Here is a 20,143-nt window from a genome sequence, read left to right on the forward strand (position 1 = left end):
TTTAGAGATTTTATACATAATTTATTTACAACTACAATTCTATAAAAGACTTAGTGAGTTATATCGGTTCGAAATGAATTATAATTAGTAATAATGGAAGCATTGACGGGAGAATTATGACTATGTTCGACAAAGATTCCCTATGACATCTTTTTGAACATGGACATTGAATGGCATATGGGTCATATTCCGTCAAACATGTGTTAATGTAGCATAAAAATCATATTAGGTCACGGTAACTTATAATGGGACATAAGTCACGTAACCAATAGATATTGAGTCATAATTCACAACCCAACACGATGAATACCACAATCACACTCAACACACAATGGCAAACGTTTCTTATATGTAAAACAGACGGCGGCGACAACAACAACAAACGCAAGGCATACATTTGGCAAGTCAAAGTTCCGTGTGTTTCTTCTTTGATGAAACATTGGCAAAGGAGCATTATTATTGTCACCCCATAAAATTGGTAGCCACATGTAAGGAAACCAAAGCTAGTGTTCGACACAAAAACCACAAATATGCCAACAACTAGACAACCAAGCCAATCAGCGTTAGCATATGCATGGAAAGAAAACTAGGATACCATCACATGAGTAAACTTTTTACTTTGAACTACCTCAAATACCAAGTAAGTATTCTTGAATGAGATGTCAGCCGTTCATATTGATTTTGACGTTTTATGTCTGACTAATATCATAAAAGAGAAAACTCATTATTAATTAAAAATATCCAATATTTTAAAATCAGAAAACGATAAGAATATAAAGTTGGTAAATAAAAATTAATCACTTTAGTAAACAATTAATCCATGTGATACATTCTTCAATCTTGTGTGTCTAATCTATTCATTTATTATAACTTTATTCAAATAAATAAATCATTCACATGAAAAAAAATCATTGTTATATACAATATAACCAAATTGATATTAGGTAGCCTCTGTTTTTTAGTTGGGGCGTTTACTGTTCTATTTTTTAACTTTTGGTTGATCGGTTTCGGAATTTTCAAACTATAATGAACGATTTGATACCCAGTTTATGACAACAATGATCGTATAAAAGCGGATGGACCGTAATATAACATCTCATATAAATTATACATAATTCTTTATATTAATCTTAATTAATATTGGGTATAATTTGTTAACACAATCTTTCATGCCAAATGAGCTTATGCCAAATTTGTAAATGTGATCCGGAACATACATACATGCACAAACATACATATACATATACATATACATATACATATACATATACATATACATATACATATACATAGAAAATATATATTCTTGATGGATATTAGAGGTATAGTTATATCAAGAGAAATGAGAAATATACTTAAGTCATTAGTTATTATATTTAAAATTTAATTCAATTATTAAAGCCAACATGAAAGCAAAGTATCAATAGGGTTATGAGTAGATTTGTCACATGTGAGCTCAATGAAACATAAGGCTGCTAGTAGTACTATACTAATGTTGTCACCTCATGGGAAGGACGAGCATCACGAGAAACCATCAAAACTTAATGGTTAAGGCTGAGGGGTGTGGGGGGCGCGAGAGGGGGCGCGAGTGGGGGCGCCAGCCAATAATATTGTGACGTGTGGCAGAGAGAGAAACTTGATAAGATGGGTATTGGTTGTGGTGCTCGCGCCCCGGGACATGGTGTGGAGGGGCGCGAGAGGGGGCGCGAGCGGTTTTTTTTTTTATTTTTTTATAAATGTATTAAAAAAACGTATTATTAAAAAAACTCATAAATTATTTAAAAAAACACACATTAATTAAAAAAACACATTAATATCTAAAAAAAAAATTAAAGTACTAAAAAAAAACATTATTCTTATTCTTCGGCTTGGTCTTCTTCGATCAACCTCTTCCGGATACGTTCCTTTTGTTTTTCCATCAGCATTTGGTCGACCGGATTTAGGTTACTGAAGTCTCTTGTAAGGAATTCCAAATCTCTCATTCTTTTTTTTTTCCTTTTTGTCATTAGAGACCACCTCCATGGTTTTGTTGAATTTATTGAGGGATTCAACAAGATCGTTGATGTTTACGGCTTCCCCCTCAGCCGGTTTTTTGCCCCTGGCGTCCCTTCCCAATGGCCGCCTCCTCGGCGGTGAAGACGTTTCCTCCCCCGCAACGTTTAGGTCGAATCCAACCCGGCAATCCGACCCGGCGAAAGTGCTGTACGCTCCAGACGAACTAGTTTTAGTCCGTTTCGGCCCTACTTCCGCATCAACGTCCGGCGCCACCAGCTCAACCCACTTAGAACACCTTCTCAACCGCTCCCACACCTTTACATCGTCCCACGTCTTCACCGTCCCATACCTCCGCAGGCACTCCTGCCTCCACTCTTCGACAGTGAAATTATAAACCGCCAAATCGTCACTGCCACTTGGTCTCATACGACCGGCGTTCCTGTTGAACAGATTAGTAAACAAGCCGACAAATTTTCTGATTTCGGTCCACCGACCCGAAATCATATCGGCGTTCCGCTCTGTACTCCCAACGAGCGAATAGAACGTCTCCCTAACCTTTGTCCAAAAGACCTTGCTCTTTTGGTAGTCCGCTGCATAATGCATAAATAAATTTGTAAGTCATTTAACTTGTTTATTTAACTTTTTTATTAAAAATCATTTTTAAAAACGTTAAAACAATTACCGCAACGCCGATCCTCAGAAATGACTATCCAAGCCCGACACAGGGCTTCCTTCTCATCCGATGACCACGGAGTGGTTTTCCGTTTCGTCCTTCCAGTCGAAGCCGAACCCGACCCGTCCGTTGCAACTTGTTTTTTCCGGTGGACGCGTCTTCTTTGTCCCGCAGCTTCACCTTCTGCTTCTTGTGTCTCCGGAACTACAAAGTTAGGAGACGGTTGTATGTTGGATGGTTGAAAGCCGGATGGTTGTTGCGACCCCGAATAAAACATCGCTTGGTCCGGTGCCGACCATAAATCGTCGTAACTGTAATCTGAATCTAGGTTTGGGTACCAATTTCCAGCCATGTTTTTAAAAAAAAGGTTTGGAAGATGGGGTGATTTTGGGTTTTGGGTATGGTATGTGATATTGGTATGTGATATTGGTGTTGGTTTGGGTTTGATATAGGTTAATAGAGAGAAAAGATTGTATGTTAATATTGTTGTGGGTTTGTGTTGGATATAGGTTAATATATAGAGAAAAATTGTATGGAAAAAATTTTTTTTTTTAATAAAAAACGAGCCCAAACGGCTCTATTCACGCAACCCAAGAAACCTTCACGCCATTCTCAGCCGCTAGCCCATCCGCGCCTGCCTCTTTTTCCGCGCTCGCGCCCCTCTCGCGCCTCGGTGGTGTGGTGCTCGCGCCCCGGGGCGCGAGCGGCTGTCCTCTTGCGCCCTTTCTCGCGCTCCACACCCCTCAGCCTTAACAAGTAGCATTTTGTTGTCTTTTGAGTTCCAACTAACAAAATTTGTCATCATCATCATCATCGTACTCAGTATATCCCACCAATAGCAAAACTATGGTAGGGTCTGAGGAGGGTAAGATGTAGGCAGCCTTACCTCTACCCCATAGGGATAGAGAGGCTGCTTCCGGAGAGACCCCCGGCTCGATAGTAGTTTTGCATCAAGCCTTGGACATAAGGCACATAACACTCAATCATCGGGACACCGGCTGATCGGTGCATGTACCCTTATCTTTCAGCTATCAACGCCACTACATGATGCCTGATTAACCATCCGTCACTTTTAACGTTATTTTCACGAGATTAGTAAAATAACGTCAAAATTAGTGCAATTTCACTTTTGCCCACCCGAGGGTTCACACATATATACATCATATGTGCGCACCGCAAGCAGGGCTAAACTAACAAAATTTGTACGAAAGAAAAATATAATAATCACGAGTAGAACGTATATATGTTATGTTTTCGTAATTTGACAATCCGTGACTTGTCTGAGAATCATAATTCGCTTTCAAAATGAAATGATTTGATGGTACAAACGTAATTCACTTTCAAGATTCGTGTATCTTTATGATTTGTCACACTTAACGTCCCTTTCACTAGTCGTCATTAGTTTTATGCATCACTTTTCAAGATTCGTGTATCTTTATGTATTACGGAAATTTGTCTTTATGTGTAGTGCACATGACTAAGTTTATATTAGACAAATCTAGTCTCGTTAGTCGAAAGGACAACCTAATAATTCACTCTAGATCAATGATTTAATAATGGTTTGTACCGGCTGGTTGAACCGTTATACCGGGTTTCGAATAAGTGACCGATATTTAAAGCTCAATATTTGTATATGGTTTGCTAGAGCATCGAACTACCATTTTTTAAACACCGGTTTGAACCGACATACCAGTTTTAAGCCTAATAAATTTTTGCAACCCATATTTTATAAAAAAAAACTTTTAACCTAGTATATAATTAAATTAAAATGAGTAAACCAGTAAATGATGTCATAAACCTATTGCACACTTTTATTTTTAGAAAAACTTTGTTTGAAAATCAAGTAATTTATATTATGAATTAACTTTTGAATTATCTTTATTATTAAATCATGTACTTTTAGGCTATTTTTTAGTTGAAAGTTGGGTTTATATAAAATTGGGATTACTCTATAAAATATTAACTAAATTTTAAAATTGTTCCAATCAGGTCACTAATTTTTCATTTTGTTCCAATCTTATATAATTTACTTGGATAACATGTTATGTGGATTTTTTCTTATATTTAAATAGTTTGACATTGCAAAATATATTTTAAACAACTGAAAAAATTAGAAAAAAATTGAAGAAATTTTTTTTAAAAATTGAAAAAAAAAATCTGAAAAATGCAAAAAAAAAAAAAAAACAAAACAAAAGAAAAAAAAAGTAAGAAATCATCTTTTTTAAGTTACTGATTTTCTTACAAGAAACCATCATTTTTTTAGAAAAAAATAAAAAATGCAGTAAGGTGATATTAAAATATTTAATAGTGAAATTATTAATTGGTTCCATACAAAAATAAATAACAGGAACATATTTATTATATTGACATTTTTGATTTTTTTTACATTTAAATCAATTATTAATTAAAAAAACCCACCAATAATTGATTTAAAAGAGGCATGATGTTGCTCACTTCATCTTCAACTTATATTTCTTTTCCTCTTCCAGAAAAATCAATTTGTTTATGGCATCAGTAGTTGACAAGACTAGTGTTGCTTCAACCGAACAAAGGTACACCGACTAGTGTTGATTTAAAAGCTAGCAGCGCAACTTGTTGCGCGTTAACTTTCATATGTAATGCTGATGTTTAAACATATAAATTTAAAAAAATAATAATAAACAAAAATCCCATTTATGATTATCTTTGTTACATGCATGATCTTTCTTTCTTTTTGTTTTGATTTCAGGGTGGTAGTTGTGACCGGCGGAAACAAAGGTATTGGGCTAGAGATATGTCGTCAGTTGGCCTCAAACGGCATCAAAGTTGTACTAACTGCTAGAAATGAGAGTCGTGGTTTAGAAGCTACCAAAAAGCTCAACGAGTCTGGGCTCGTGGATGTCGTTTTTCATCAACTCGATGTTAAAGATCCAACGAGTATCGATAGATTGACCAAGTTCGTCGACTCTCAATTCAAGAAACTCGATATCTTGGTAATGTGTTTTGTCATTGTAACAACAAGCACACTTGCACACACTATTGAGTAATGTGTGATCTTGTGATATTGTGTAAGCAGGGCCGGCCCATGGCCATTAAAAACAACTTAGGGTTTAGGCCCACACTTAATTAAGCCATCTAAGTAAAAAAAACACTATATATAGATATATTATAATTGGTAAAGCAAATTTAAATTTTTTTTATATCAATACTTCTCATTATATAGAAACATAGATATTACATCAACATAGCAGGTAGGCGGGCAACAAGCTGCGCCGCCACCCCTTTCTGAATTGCAAACCCTAACCTGCTATACCACTGCCCCTTTGGAGTCGACACATTGTTACGCATAACCCGTTGGACCCTGGTTAAGAAACGGATAGCTTCTGGTGCCAAGGAGCCAAAGGTATCAAAAGCCAGAGGGACAAAAACATGTTGGTTCTCTTCGCAGGCGTTAGCATGTTTCTCCACCTTCTTCGTTTCAGCCCATTTCATTGCTTGGCCAACTACAAAGCCATTATCCCTCAAACCAGCTAAAGGAGATACCCATGTGAGGTCAACACAAGCGTGTTTCCCCCCGGCCCAACCAAAGACGAGCAAATCTGTCGGTCATAAAGTGGATCTCCCTTCCGTGGGGACTGTAAGGAAGTTTACAGGGGCTTCCTTTTTAGCTGATATCCCAACACGCCTTAAGATGTCCCAAAGAACGTCCCGCACCCAATCATGTCGGTATTTAAACCCAGGCATCTCCTTTCAATGAACCGCAAGCTCTCCGAATTTATCCAGGCAAGCCTTACGGCAGATCGAACATGTTTCGTCTTCTGGGTACATTGGGACCATCAAACGGTACTTAAGAATGGCCCTATACTCGACCGCAGACATACTTTGGCCCAAGCCATCAATCGGGATAACGGTCAGAAAATCTTGGGCATGAGGATCTTGTAAGCATTCAATAACCGCCTTCTGTCGGGGGGACAATCCAAAAACTTCTCCCACGCCTTGAGCGATTTTGCCAAAAAGGGCATTCGCCAAAGTTTTTTGAGGCTTTGGTGGGGCGGTGTCCTTATTAGAGAAACCGCCAATGTCAAAGTCTGGGAGAGCGCCATTTAGGCGCTCCAGGGCCTGCACGTAGTCTGAGTCCAGGTCGACAACTCCGCTATTCCTTAAGATGTGATTCTGTAGCTTCCAAGACTGAGCCCTCGACGCTACAAAAATGTAAACACCAACATCAAGAGCCGAAAGAAGGCCTAAACCCCCCAAGCGCATTGGTAAAGATGCAAGTCGCCACTGAAGATCACCAAAGAACGGGCCTCCACATACAACTATGTCTTCGATGGCTTCTCGAAGCCCCTTATCAAAACAGGATACCGCATCATCCATCATATGGGGGTGGCATGTTCGTAACCCAAAAAGCAACTTAGCAACCCCCATGCAAGACCTAAGCAGGAGGAGTTCGCTCTGGGAATCCCTAAGGCAAGGTAAAAATTTCATAAGATCAACCGCACGAGATGCTCTCCGCCTCGCCAACTCCTTAATAAAGTAGGGATCTCGACTAACAGCCCCTCCAAGGAGCTTTACTCCTCTCTCTGGTCTACCAATTTCACTAGGGAAAAGCCCATCTATAACTTTCACTCCATTACACGTTGGCCAAAAAACCTCGGTTTTCTTAATATTAAGTTGAAGCCCCAATGATGGCCCTTCCGAGCTGATAATGTCTAGGGCTTTAGCGACTTCGTTGGCACCACCAATAATTGTAACACCCCGACCAAAGGCGGATTATACATCGGGGCGCCACATATTGCTTCATTACTCGCGACACTATTGGTGTCAATATTTATTAATACACATTTTATCGCGCACGCGCAGCGGGGAAAATAAAGAACATAAATCAAACATAAATCAATATATTATAAATTATAACATTCAAACAACATTAACTTGTCTTGATACATTTTAATTCTAGGTCCAAAAGTAAAAACGTCCTACGTGTCCACAAGCTCCAAAACAGCTACTGCAAACCTGAACATGTGTTAAAATAAACGTCAAACACTTGCGTGTTGGTGAGAAATCAAGTTTAATAGATAATCATAGATAATCATAGTAAATCTGCGCGCAACACGTGTATGTCTAGAGTTTAACAAGGGTGTAATCAGATTGTGATCAAGCCTAAGATAGTTCATAGATCATAGTTCAATCCATGCTCCCAATTGAGCATAAAAACGAGAAAACATCTGTGCAAGTGTAAACAAAGAAAACCGTAAACGATAGGTCTCCCGTGTTCAACTAATGGTACCAACGGAACTGCGGAATAGGCCGAACAAAGCGGTTAATGATACACACATACAAATAAACAGCCAAGTAAACGTCCTCAACACATGGGATACTGCGCGACTAAAGTTCATAAACAGTTTAAGACTCAAGTTTTGTACAAACACATGAACATCCCGAAACATTAAAACTAAAAAGGGATTAGATACGAGATAACTCACTTGATAAACGATGCGGTGATAGATATGCAAGAATCAACTCTTAAACAAGCAAAGTTAACCTATAATTAAAGATTATTGTTTTAACGATTGGTTTTAAGTCTTGATTATAAGTTAGCATAATTAATAAGTAAACTATTATATATAATATATATATTACCGGAAAAGCAGGAAGAACAAGGAGGAAGACGGAGACAGAGAGGGGGGCGGCAGGAGGACAACGGCAGAGAGCAAAAAGGGAGGAAGAGATAATAAGTGTTGTGTGTGAAGTGTTAAGAAAATACTACTATTATTTATAGGCAAACCCAAGGGGACACAAACCCTAGAAAAGATCTCCAAAAGTAAAAGAAAAGATATCAACAGTAAAAAGTTCTGAAAAGTAAAGATATCAAAAGATATGGTAGCAGGGAAAAAGAGAAAAAGGCTGACAGGATTCAGAAAAAGGCATGGGAGAGGACAGATAAAGTACTGGTCAAGCATGGCAAAAGCAGATTCTCAAAAGATTATGTCAGTCACTTTATCTGCCAACCAATGGGGTTGGTGCGCATGCTGCGCCGAAAGCAACTTTTCAGACATAAAGCAGATTAGGTCAACAGCTCAAAAGATAAGACAACACAAAAGCAAACGGCGAGAAGAAACTCAAAGGGTTCAGCGCGAGAAGGCTAAGGCGCGAAGGCAGACACAGAAGGTCAAGAGAGCGCGAGCGCGAAGGCAGACAGAACTATCCTTAACGCGTCGCGGAAAGAACTACATTTCTAAGCGCGCCGCGGGAAGAATCACATTTCTTAGCGCGCCGCGGGAGGAACTAAAATTCCTAGCGCGCCGCGGGAAGAACTATAATTCTTCGCGCGTCGAGGGATGAATTACGATTCTTAGCGCGCTGCGAGAAGAACTACAAATCCTTAGCGCGTCGCGGGAAGAACTTCCGTTCTTAGCGCGCTGCGAGAAGAATTACAATTCTTAGCGCGCTGCGAGAAGAGTTCGTCTCGCGTATCGCTGAAACAGGTGGTCTTCACGCAGGATTCCTTGTAAGGGAGTCTGGCGCGTGGAGCTGCGCAGACAACCTTAGGCGGGAAGGAACAAAGGACAAGCAAAGAGGAGAGGGAAACAAGGCGTAAGGGCGGGACGGCGGAAAGAAAGAGAGAGAAAGAGGCGGGAAGGAAAATATATATTATTAAAAGTAAAATATAAGTATAAATATTAAATAATAAAAGAGAGATCGGGTCAGAGAAACGGGTACCTGGGTCGGGTCGGATCGGGGCAGATGTCACAGTCTCCCCTACTTTAAGAAATTTCGTCCCGAAATTTATCTCGAAGTAGGTTGCGCAGAGAACAGGTGCGGGTACTTGATCTTCATTTGATCTTCCCTTTCCCATGTAAACTCGGCTCCGCGCTTGGACTCCCAGCGAACTTTCACGATAGGGTTACGACTGCGCTTGGTTTGCTTAACCTCGCGATCCATAATCTCAACAGGCTTCTCAATGAAATGCATAGTTTCATCAACTTGAACTTCATCAAGTGGAATGTGAAGGTTCTCGTCAGCTAAACACTTCTTGAGATTGGATACATGGAACGTTGGATGCACATTACTGAGCGCGGGCGGCAGGTCAAGTCTGTAGGCAACTTTTCCTACACGCGCGAGAATCTTAAATGGTCCAACATATCGAGGAGCAAGCTTACCTTTCTTCCCAAAGCGGACAACACCTTTCCAAGGCGACACTTTGAGGAGAACAAGATCACCAACTTGAAATTCGAGAGGCTTTCGCCTGCGATCTGCGTAACTCTTCTGTCGGCTTCTGGCAGTCAGCAGATGATCACGGATCTTGGCGATTTTATCGGTTGTCTCTTGAACAAGTTCGGGTCCTGTGATTTGAGTTTCACCCACTTCGCTCCAACAAATCGGGGAGCGGCACTTACGACCGTAAAGTGCTTCAAATGGGGCCATACCGATACTGGAATGATAGCTGTTATTATAAGAAAACTCGATCAAAGGCAGGTGTGAATCCCAATTACCTCCAAAATCAAGAACACAAGATCGAAGCATATCCTCAAGAGTTTGAATAGTTCGCTCAGACTGACCGTCAGTCTGAGGATGATATGCCGTACTCATGTCCAAGCGAGTTCCTAGTGCAGATTGGAGAGATTTCCAAAAGCGAGATATAAAACGGCCATCGCGATCGGATATGATGCTCAAAGGAGTACCATGGCGGCAGACGATTTCCTTGACATAAAGCTGCGCGAGATGCTCAACACGGTAGTTTTCACGAATGGGCAGGAAGTGAGCAGACTTAGTCAATCGATCCACTATTACCCAAATGCTATCATGTTTGCTTGCTGTCAAAGGTAACTTGGTAATAAAGTCCATCGCTATACCTTCCCATTTCCACGTAGGAATTTCTGGTTGTTCGAGCAAACCAGATGGGCGTTGGTGTTCAGCTTTCACTTTAGAACAAGTCAGACATCTAGCTACGAACACAGCAATATCCTTCTTCATACCGGGCCACCAATAAGTAATGCGCAAATCCTTGTACATCTTATCAGCGCCAGGATGAATAGAATATCGAGATTTGTGCGCTTCACTCAGGATATCAGCGCGAAGATTCTCATCACAAGGGATCCAGATGCGATTGAGATAGCAGAGAATTCCACTCAGATTAGGGACAAAGAGTGCTTCCGCGCCACACGCTAACTCGGCGCGAAGGTTACCATTACTGATGGATGCGCGCTGCGCGTCACGAATACGCGATTCAAGGTTGCTTTGAATCGGCGCGAAGTGAAGCTGGGTGCGCGGCAAGATACAGTTAAGTTGGCAGGGTTTTCGGCTGAGCGCATCGGCTACCACATTAGCCTTACCAGGATGATACCGGATCTCACAATCGTAATCGCTGATGAGTTCGTTCCATCGGCGTTGCCTCATGTTAAGTTCCTTTTGATCAAAGATATGCCGAAGGCTTTTATGGTCAGTGTAAAGGATACACTTAGTACCATAAAGGTAGTGTCTCCAGATCTTCAAGGCAAAAACAACTGCACCAAGTTCGAGGTCGTGAGTTGTATAATTCTTTTCATGAACCTTAAGTTGCCTCGATGCGTAAGCGATAACCTTGCCTCGTTGCATAAGAACACAACCAAGACCTTGGTTGGATGCATCGCAATACACGACAAAATCATCATTACCCTCAGGTAGCGCAAGAACAGGAGCTTCACACAACAATCGCTTGAGCGATAGGAAGGCTTCTTCTTGCTTCGAGCCCCAAATATACGGTTTACCTTTGTGCGTTAGAGCTGTTAAAGGCAAAGCGATCTTTGAGAAGTTCGAAATGAAACGCCGGTAATAACCAGCTAAGCCCAGAAAGGAACGGATCTCAGAAGGAGAGGATGGCGTAATCCAGTTCTTGATTGCTTCAATCTTGGATGGGTCGTCATGAATACCCATCTTGTTTACAACATGACCAAGAAACTGTACTTCATCAGACCAAAATTCACACTTGGAAAGCTTAGCATAGAGTTGCTCGGCTCTAAGCTTTTGCAATACCAATCGGAGATGTTGCTCATGCTCGGCCTTGGTCTTAGAATACACCAGAACATCATCGATAAACACGATCACGAATTTATCCAAGAAAGGCCTACACACCCGATTCATAAGATCCATGAAAACGGCGGGTGCGTTGGTTAAACCGAAGGACATGACCAAGAATTCAAAATGGCCATAACGAGTTCGAAAAGCAGTCTTCGGAACATCTTCATCGCGGATGCGCAACTGGTGATAGCCAGAGCGGAGATCAATCTTCGAGAAACAAGAGGCACCTTGGAGTTGATCAAAGAGGTCGTCAATACGCGGTAAGGGATACCGGTTTTTAATGGTGAGTTTGTTCAACTCGCGGTAATCAATACACATGCGAAACGATCCATCTTTCTTTTTAACGAACAACACCGGAGCACCCCAGGGCGAAGAGCTAGGGCGAATGAATCCTTTAGCAGTCAACTCTTGAAGTTGGCTGGCCAATTCTTGCATCTCAGCGGGTGCAAGACGATAAGGAGATTTAGCTACGGGGGAAGCACCAGGGACAAGATCAATACGGAACTCGACTTCACGAGCGGGAGGGATACTAGGAAGATCATCAGGAAAAACTTCAGGGAAATCACGCACAACAGGGATATCGCGAAGCTTCTTCTCTTCAGCAGGTTTAACCACATGGGCTAAGAAGGCAACACACTTCTTCCGCATGAGTCTTTGGGCTTCGGCGCAAGACATAAGCTTAAGACCACTGGAGGGTTTTTCGCCGTAAATATGAAGATCACCATTTTCTCGAGGTATGCGAATCATCTTCTTGGCGCAAATAACTTCGGCGCGATTATGCGAGAGCCAGTCCATACCAATAATAACATCAAAGCTTCCAAGAGGCATGGGGATGAGGTCAATCAGAAAATCGTTTTCGTTAAGGTTAAGCGTGCAATCTTTAATTACCGAGTTTATTAAAACAGTTTCGCCATTAGCCAATTCAACTGAAAAATCTTCTTTTAAGTCATCGCGCGGTCGCGCAAGCTTCTGCTCGAAGGCGCGAGAGATAAAACTTCGATCGGCGCCAGTATCAAAAAGCATAGATGCATAAAATCCGTTAAGCAAAAATGTACCATTAACTACGTCGTTATTCGCTTGCGCTTGGTGCGCGGTTATGTTAAAAGCTCGGCCACGCGTCACTTGGTTCGAAATTTGGTTCACCGGATTCGCTTGAGTAATCTGAACTTGTAGCCTTGGGCACGCGTTCCGGAAATGACTTGGATCACCGCAGTTAAAGCACGATCTGGGTCGTGGGTTTTGGTAAGTTGGCTGTGGGTTCTGCGGGTAGGCTGGTGGTGTTGGCGCAATCGGATTGGAGGGAGGGGTTCTACAGTACTCAACGGAGTGACCTACGCGGCCACATCGGTTACATTGTCGACACGGGGTCTGAGTTGGGTGGTGAAGTCTACAGGTTGGGCAAAGGGGTTGGTTTCCTGTGTAAGGTTTCTTAAGTGGCGGGGCAGGGAGTGCTGGATTGGTTAAGGCATAGTTGTGGACTACAGGAGGTGTTGGGTAGGCTGTCAGTGGGTTAGGCGCGTAAACTGGAGGTTGGTAAGCGGGTTGCTGGACAATGGGCGGGTTGGTAAGCGCATAGGCCTTGCGCCTGCGCTTGAGGTTGTTACGGTTTGAGGGTTCTGGTTTGGTTTCTGTTGGTTCAGGGGCAGTCTTGGTGAGTTTGGTCTTCTCAGTTCCCCGCAGGAACAGGGTTCCTGCTCTGACATGGTTGTCGCTGAGCACAGCGGCCAACTCGATGGCGTCAGAGAGGGTAACTGGGTTTCTGGCCCATACAGAATCTTGAATTTCCATGGGGAGACCCCCAAGGAATTTCTCGATTGCTCGGCGTGAAGGGGTAACAAGGTGAGGGACCAGTAAGCTTAGCTCGTGGAAGCGCGTCGCGTATTCGCGCGCTTCTCCGCTGTACTGCTTAAGATTCCAAAATTCTTCCTCCAGGCGCTTAACTTCGTTGGGAGGGCAGAATTCTCGCGTAAGAATTTCCTTGAATTCCTCCCATGTCATGCTAGAAGCAGCCTCTGCGCCACGCGCATGAGCTACTCCATTCCACCATGTAAGCGCTCTGGATTCCAGGACACTGGAAGCATATAGGGTTCGTCTTTCTGAGGGGCATTGGGTATGGAGGAAAGCGTTTTCAATCTTCTCAAGCCATTGGAGCATCACGGTGGCTCCTTCAAGACCTGTGAACTTCGGAGGGTTACCCGCATTAAAGGACTTAATGTTATAACTGGTGGTATTAGCATTGTTTTGGCTCAAAGCTTGGGCTATTGCGGCGGCCATTTCCTGGGAACGTTGCTGTCTACGCATGCGTGAGGCTTCTCTTCTCTGAAATCGGCGAGATAGCGGAGGCATTCTATAAAAGTTTTAATTTTAGTTAATATCTTGGTTTTAGCGCAAAGTTTTAATCTTATAAAGCTTGGTTTCACGGAGTTAGATACTATCAAAAGTTAAAGTAAAATAAATGATCCTAAATGCAGACTTAATAAAGGTAACAAATTCGAATCAAGAATCGACAATTCATGTATCACCATGACTTTCCGAATTCCCAATTTAAAATATACGGGCAAACGAGTATTGGAGATTGACGATTCATGTATCACCATGACTTTTCAATCCTCAATATAAAACATACAAGAAAATGAGTATTGGAGGTTGACAATTCATGTATCACCATGACTTTTCAAGTCTCCAACCTCAGAACATAATCGTAAATGGAAATTGAAAATCAACTATTCATGTATCACCATGACTTTTCGGATTTTCAATCCCAACAAACGAATATGTAAGTAAAATCAATAAAAATCGAAATTCAACAAAAATCGAAATATCGCGAAATAAAACATAAAATCATATACTGCGCAAGCGCGAGCATATTCATAAATAACGAGTAATTAACAATAAGCGCGCAAACATGAGATTTCTCTCATGCGCGAGAAGGGACTCTTAGGTATTCTAGGCCGTTACGTCTAACCACCTATCCTAAAGTCAACGAGCTCTGATACCAATCTGTAACACCCCGACCAAAGGCGGATTATACATCGGGGCGCCACATATTGCTTCATTACTCGCGACACTATTGGTGTCAATATTTATTAATACACATTTTATCGCGCACGCGCAGCGGGGAAAATAAAGAACATAAATCAAACATAAATCAATATATTATAAATTATAACATTCAAACAACATTAACTTGTCTTGATACATTTTAATTCTAGGTCCAAAAGTAAAAACGTCCTACGTGTCCACAAGCTCCAAAACAGCTACTGCAAACCTGAACATGTGTTAAAATAAACGTCAAACACTTGCGTGTTGGTGAGAAATCAAGTTTAATAGATAATCATAGATAATCATAGTAAATCTGCGCGCAACACGTGTATGTCTAGAGTTTAACAAGGGTGTAATCAGATTGTGATCAAGCCTAAGATAGTTCATAGATCATAGTTCAATCCATGCTCCCAATTGAGCATAAAAACGAGAAAACATCTGTGCAAGTGTAAACAAAGAAAACCGTAAACGATAGGTCTCCCGTGTTCAACTAATGGTACCAACGGAACTGCGGAATAGGCCGAACAAAGCGGTTAATGATACACACATACAAATAAACAGCCAAGTAAACGTCCTCAACACATGGGATACTGCGCGACTAAAGTTCATAAACAGTTTAAGACTCAAGTTTTGTACAAACACATGAACATCCCGAAACATTAAAACTAAAAAGGGATTAGATACGAGATAACTCACTTGATAAACGATGCGGTGATAGATATGCAAGAATCAACTCTTAAACAAGCAAAGTTAACCTATAATTAAAGATTATTGTTTTAACGATTGGTTTTAAGTCTTGATTATAAGTTAGCATAATTAATAAGTAAACTATTATATATAATATATATATTACCGGAAAAGCAGGAAGAACAAGGAGGAAGACGGAGACAGAGAGGGGGGCGGCAGGAGGACAACGGCAGAGAGCAAAAAGGGAGGAAGAGATAATAAGTGTTGTGTGTGAAGTGTTAAGAAAATACTACTATTATTTATAGGCAAACCCAAGGGGACACAAACCCTAGAAAAGATCTCCAAAAGTAAAAGAAAAGATATCAACAGTAAAAAGTTCTGAAAAGTAAAGATATCAAAAGATATGGTAGCAGGGAAAAAGAGAAAAAGGCTGACAGGATTCAGAAAAAGGCATGGGAGAGGACAGATAAAGTACTGGTCAAGCATGGCAAAAGCAGATTCTCAAAAGATTATGTCAGTCACTTTATCTGCCAACCAATGGGGTTGGTGCGCATGCTGCGCCGAAAGCAACTTTTCAGACATAAAGCAGATTAGGTCAACAGCTCAAAAGATAAGACAACACAAAAGCAAACGGCGAGAAGAAACTCAAAGGGTTCAGCGCGAGAAGGCTAAGGCGCGAAGGCAGACACAGAAGGTCAAGAGAGCGCGAGCGCGAAGGCAGACAGAACTATCCTTAACGCGTCGCGGAAAGAACTACATTTCTAAGCGCGCCGCGGGAAGAATCACATTTCTTAGCGCGCCGCGGGAGGAACTAAAATTCCTAGCGCGCCGCGGGAAGAACTATAATTCTTCGCGCGTCGAGGGATGAATTACGATTCTTAGCGCGCTGCGAGAAGAACTACAAATCCTTAGCGCGTCGCGGGAAGAACTTCCGTTCTTAGCGCGCTGCGAGAAGAATTACAATTCTTAGCGCGCTGCGAGAAGAGTTCGTCTCGCGTATCGCTGAAACAGGTGGTCTTCACGCAGGATTCCTTGTAAGGGAGTCTGGCGCGTGGAGCTGCGCAGACAACCTTAGGCGGGAAGGAACAAAGGACAAGCAAAGAGGAGAGGGAAACAAGGCGTAAGGGCGGGACGGCGGAAAGAAAGAGAGAGAAAGAGGCGGGAAGGAAAATATATATTATTAAAAGTAAAATATAAGTATAAATATTAAATAATAAAAGAGAGATCGGGTCAGAGAAACGGGTACCTGGGTCGGGTCGGATCGGGGCAGATGTCACAATAATAGTCCCATCATCCAAGTACCGAGCATGAAATGGGAGGTTACAGTCATTTTGTACCCGGAGAACAAGAGGGTGTAAGGCTAAGGCAAAGATGAGGGGCCCAAGGGTGTCTCCCTGCTGAACCCCAGTAGTAGCCCCTATACAGTCATCACCAACGTACAACCTAGCCGGCTGGGCATAAAGGAACCGGACCCATAGATAGATAGAAGGGCAATGATGATGAACCTCTCGGAGAAGGGCTGTGCGGTCGACTATATTGAAGGCGTTGGAGAAGTCCACGGTAAGCATAGCTAAAGAACCGTCCGCGTGAAAGGAGTTAAGAAACCGATTCGCGCTGTGAAGCACCGCCTCTGCCCCATTAGGGGTCCCTACCCCAAACTGAAAGTCCCTTAAATACTGAGTCATTTCCTTCCCAGCCATCTTCAGAGCCGCTTTAGAAACCAACCTACGCCAGATAGCCCCCACAGCAATGGGCCGAATTCCATTATCCGGCTTTAATAAAGGGGTAAGGGGGGCCGAAGCAATAAACTCAGCGAGCACCTTGGGGCACAGACCCCCTAACCATAAGTTGACGACTTCAGTGATGGCAGAGAGCAGACACATGGAAGTCACTGATCTCTCACCACTAAGAGCGTCCAACAAGTGTTGCGCCCGCATCCCGTCTCTCCTGCATGAGGTCCCTTTAGGAAATGATCGGATAGATCTAAGCACACAGTCCCCATCCACAGAGAGAGTAGGAAGGATGACAGAGCTTGAAGGCAAGGACGGAGGCGGCACCACTGGGTGTTTATCAATGAGGGCTTTCATGGTTGAATCTCCAAGAGGGGCAACCCCACTTGAGCATAATACCTTGACTGCAGCTGTGAAATGACCATCCCTGACTTTCCTGAGACATTGTTTAATATTGAGGCTTTTTTCAGAACCCTCCTCCCCTCCCACCTCTCTTTTAGAAAAAGTGCTTCCCCTCACGTTATCAAAGAGAGAAAGAACCAAGTCAGCAAAACCAGATCCATCTTTTCACACCGCAAGTGCTTGCTGAATGCTACTACATTGCAAAGACTTTCGATTCCCTGACCTGCGTTCCTGCCTAGTGGAAGGTTTCACCACCCGTAAAGTACCACGCGGCAACAATAGTAATTTGACCCAATTCTCAATCGAGCCTGGTGAATCCACTACCTTGCGTAAAGCGCATGCCAAAGTCTGAGCAAACGCCAAACGACAACTTAGGGGGATGCTCTTAATGGGAAGGGAGAAAACCCGTTCCAAAAGGGATACATCCCCAACCACTCCTACAGATGGACCTGGGTCCCTTCCATAGAAACACGATTAGGTTTCTGGATCCCAACGATGAATTCTCCAACATCTCCAGAATCCACAGAAAAAGAATAGACACCATCAACATGCTTGCACCCCCTGCTAAGGGCATGCAACGTCATGCACCTCCCACATAACCATTTATCCCCCGCCCGAAGGGCTTCCCCAACATCTATAAAAAGGTCCAAATCCTTGGAGATAGCATCTTTTAAAAGGTTCTTTCGAGTATCCGTTTTGAAATGGGTACTTTGCATGTGCTCAAGTAGGCGGAAAAACCCCGAGGACCCAGGTCTACCATCCTTACACTCGTGGAAATGCGTAAAGGGGCATGGCCTTAAACCGTTAGTGGAGCTAGGACCAAGCCCTCCTATATTAACGTGTCGAATTCTTTTTGTGGTAGCCATGTACACACGAGAACAGAAAACAAACAAATCACAAAAGACAACGGACCCCTAAAGACCCCGACTCGAGATGAGTTAGAGCAAGAATCAAAGACCAAACCCCTCACACTCGAAGGAGGGGAGCAACCACGGGTTGCTCACCCCCCATCTAGCACCCCACAACAACCGCTAAGGCATAAGAGGAGGAATGTATACCTCCAAAATAAAGTAAATTGGGTAGAACTCCAACTCAAAATACCCCCTTAAGCACCCAAATGCAAGTAAACAACCTTTAACTTATCCGAACCTAAGTCGTAATTTCGTCGGACACCTAGCGTGCAACACGTATTAACCACCAAAATAGATAATTTGAATAGAAACCAAAACTAGAAATCCAATAAAGTGGTAAAAAAAGATGGAATAAAATAAAAAAAATGGTAGTTAGTAACAGTGGTTATGGGGCGCGGGAGGTAATGGTGGTCGGTGGTGGTGTGTGTCGGGAAATGGTGATGATGGGCGAGGGTGATGGTTGGTGGTGATGGGTGGTTCGTGGTGGTCGGCTACAGTGGTGAAAGGTTAGCGACGGTGGCGGACGGTGGTGGGTGTATATGTGGCATAAAAAATTAAAATGATATATTTTTTTCTTATCAATTGGCATGAAAAGGCCTCCAAATCTTATATCGATTTAGGCCTCGACATTCGTTGAGCCAGCTCTGTGTATAAGATATATTTTTATAACATGCAGGTGAATAATGCTGGAGAAAATGGAGTAAGTTTAAATTTTGATGAATATAAAATCTACAAAGATGGAGGAGGAAATGTAAGTACATATATACTTTCATAACTTTTTATTTATTTTTAGTTATATGTGATTTTTAATATATTTATTAGTATCATATATATGGTTTTATAGAAGGAAGTGTTTGATGAAACTCCTGATGTTATAAATAAGATGATGGATCAACCTTATGATTTAGGAGAAGAGTGTATTGAGATAAATTATTACGGACTTAAAGCGGTAATAGAAGCATTTCTCCCGCTTCTTCAACTCTCGAACTCACCAAGAATCGTTAACATTTCTTCGAATTGTGGAGAGCTACGCGTAAGTCTTTCGAACTCGTTCAGCAACTTAAATGAAATTTTTTTTCACTATATCCTCTTTTTTTTAGTGGATTAGCAATGAGACGGTGAAAGCTGACTTGTCAGATATTGATAACCTTACTGAAGAAAAGATTGATGGGATCATTAAATGGTTTTTGAAGGACTTCAAGTCTAATAAGTTGTCAGAGAACGGTTGGCCTTTCCTGCTCTCTGCTTATTCGGTTTCAAAAGCTTCGGTTAATGCCTACACAAGACTTTTGGCAAAAAAGTTTAAGCATATTCTTGTGAACTCTGTGCATCCAGGCTATGTCAAAACCGACATCACAGGTCACACGGGACACTTGACTACGGAAGAAGGCGCTAAAGCTCCTGTAATGGTTTCCTTGTTACCTGACGATGGTCCTTCTGGGGTCTACTTCAGTCAAACGGAAATCGCATCGTTTTAATCTATAGTTACTATATATGATGTCATGCTACTCGTGTTTGGATTCGCTTGCCTCGGAATGTTTCTTTGTGAAATCGACTTTTATATCATTATATGTATCTAGCATTGGTTGCATGTATGTCATCTCATCAGCTAATAAAGATTTTATGCATAAGTTATTTACTATTACAAATCTACATAACACTAA

At 42.0% G+C, this 20,143-nt stretch overlaps 1 protein-coding gene across 1 annotated transcript; it reads left to right on the top strand.

Annotated features, from left to right (window-relative positions):
- The first annotated feature begins 5,123 nt into the window (after positions 1 to 5,123).
- On the top strand, positions 5,124 to 20,114 carry LOC143550982 (salutaridine reductase-like). The gene is made up of 5 exons (XM_077041525.1): positions 5,124 to 5,220; positions 5,397 to 5,640; positions 19,156 to 19,230; positions 19,324 to 19,512; positions 19,580 to 20,114. The coding sequence occupies exons 1-5, from the start codon at positions 5,174 to 5,176 to the stop codon at positions 19,955 to 19,957; spliced, it is 933 nt and encodes a 310-aa protein (XP_076897640.1). The 5' UTR covers positions 5,124 to 5,173; the 3' UTR covers positions 19,958 to 20,114.
- The last annotated feature ends 29 nt before the right edge of the window (positions 20,115 to 20,143 follow it).

The sequence above is a fragment of the Bidens hawaiensis genome, unplaced genomic scaffold, assembly GCF_021521415.1.
Source record: "Bidens hawaiensis isolate Kalapana, Puna unplaced genomic scaffold, B.hawaiensis_p1.1 tig00016205_1, whole genome shotgun sequence".
NCBI lineage: Eukaryota > Viridiplantae > Streptophyta > Magnoliopsida > Asterales > Asteraceae > Bidens > Bidens hawaiensis.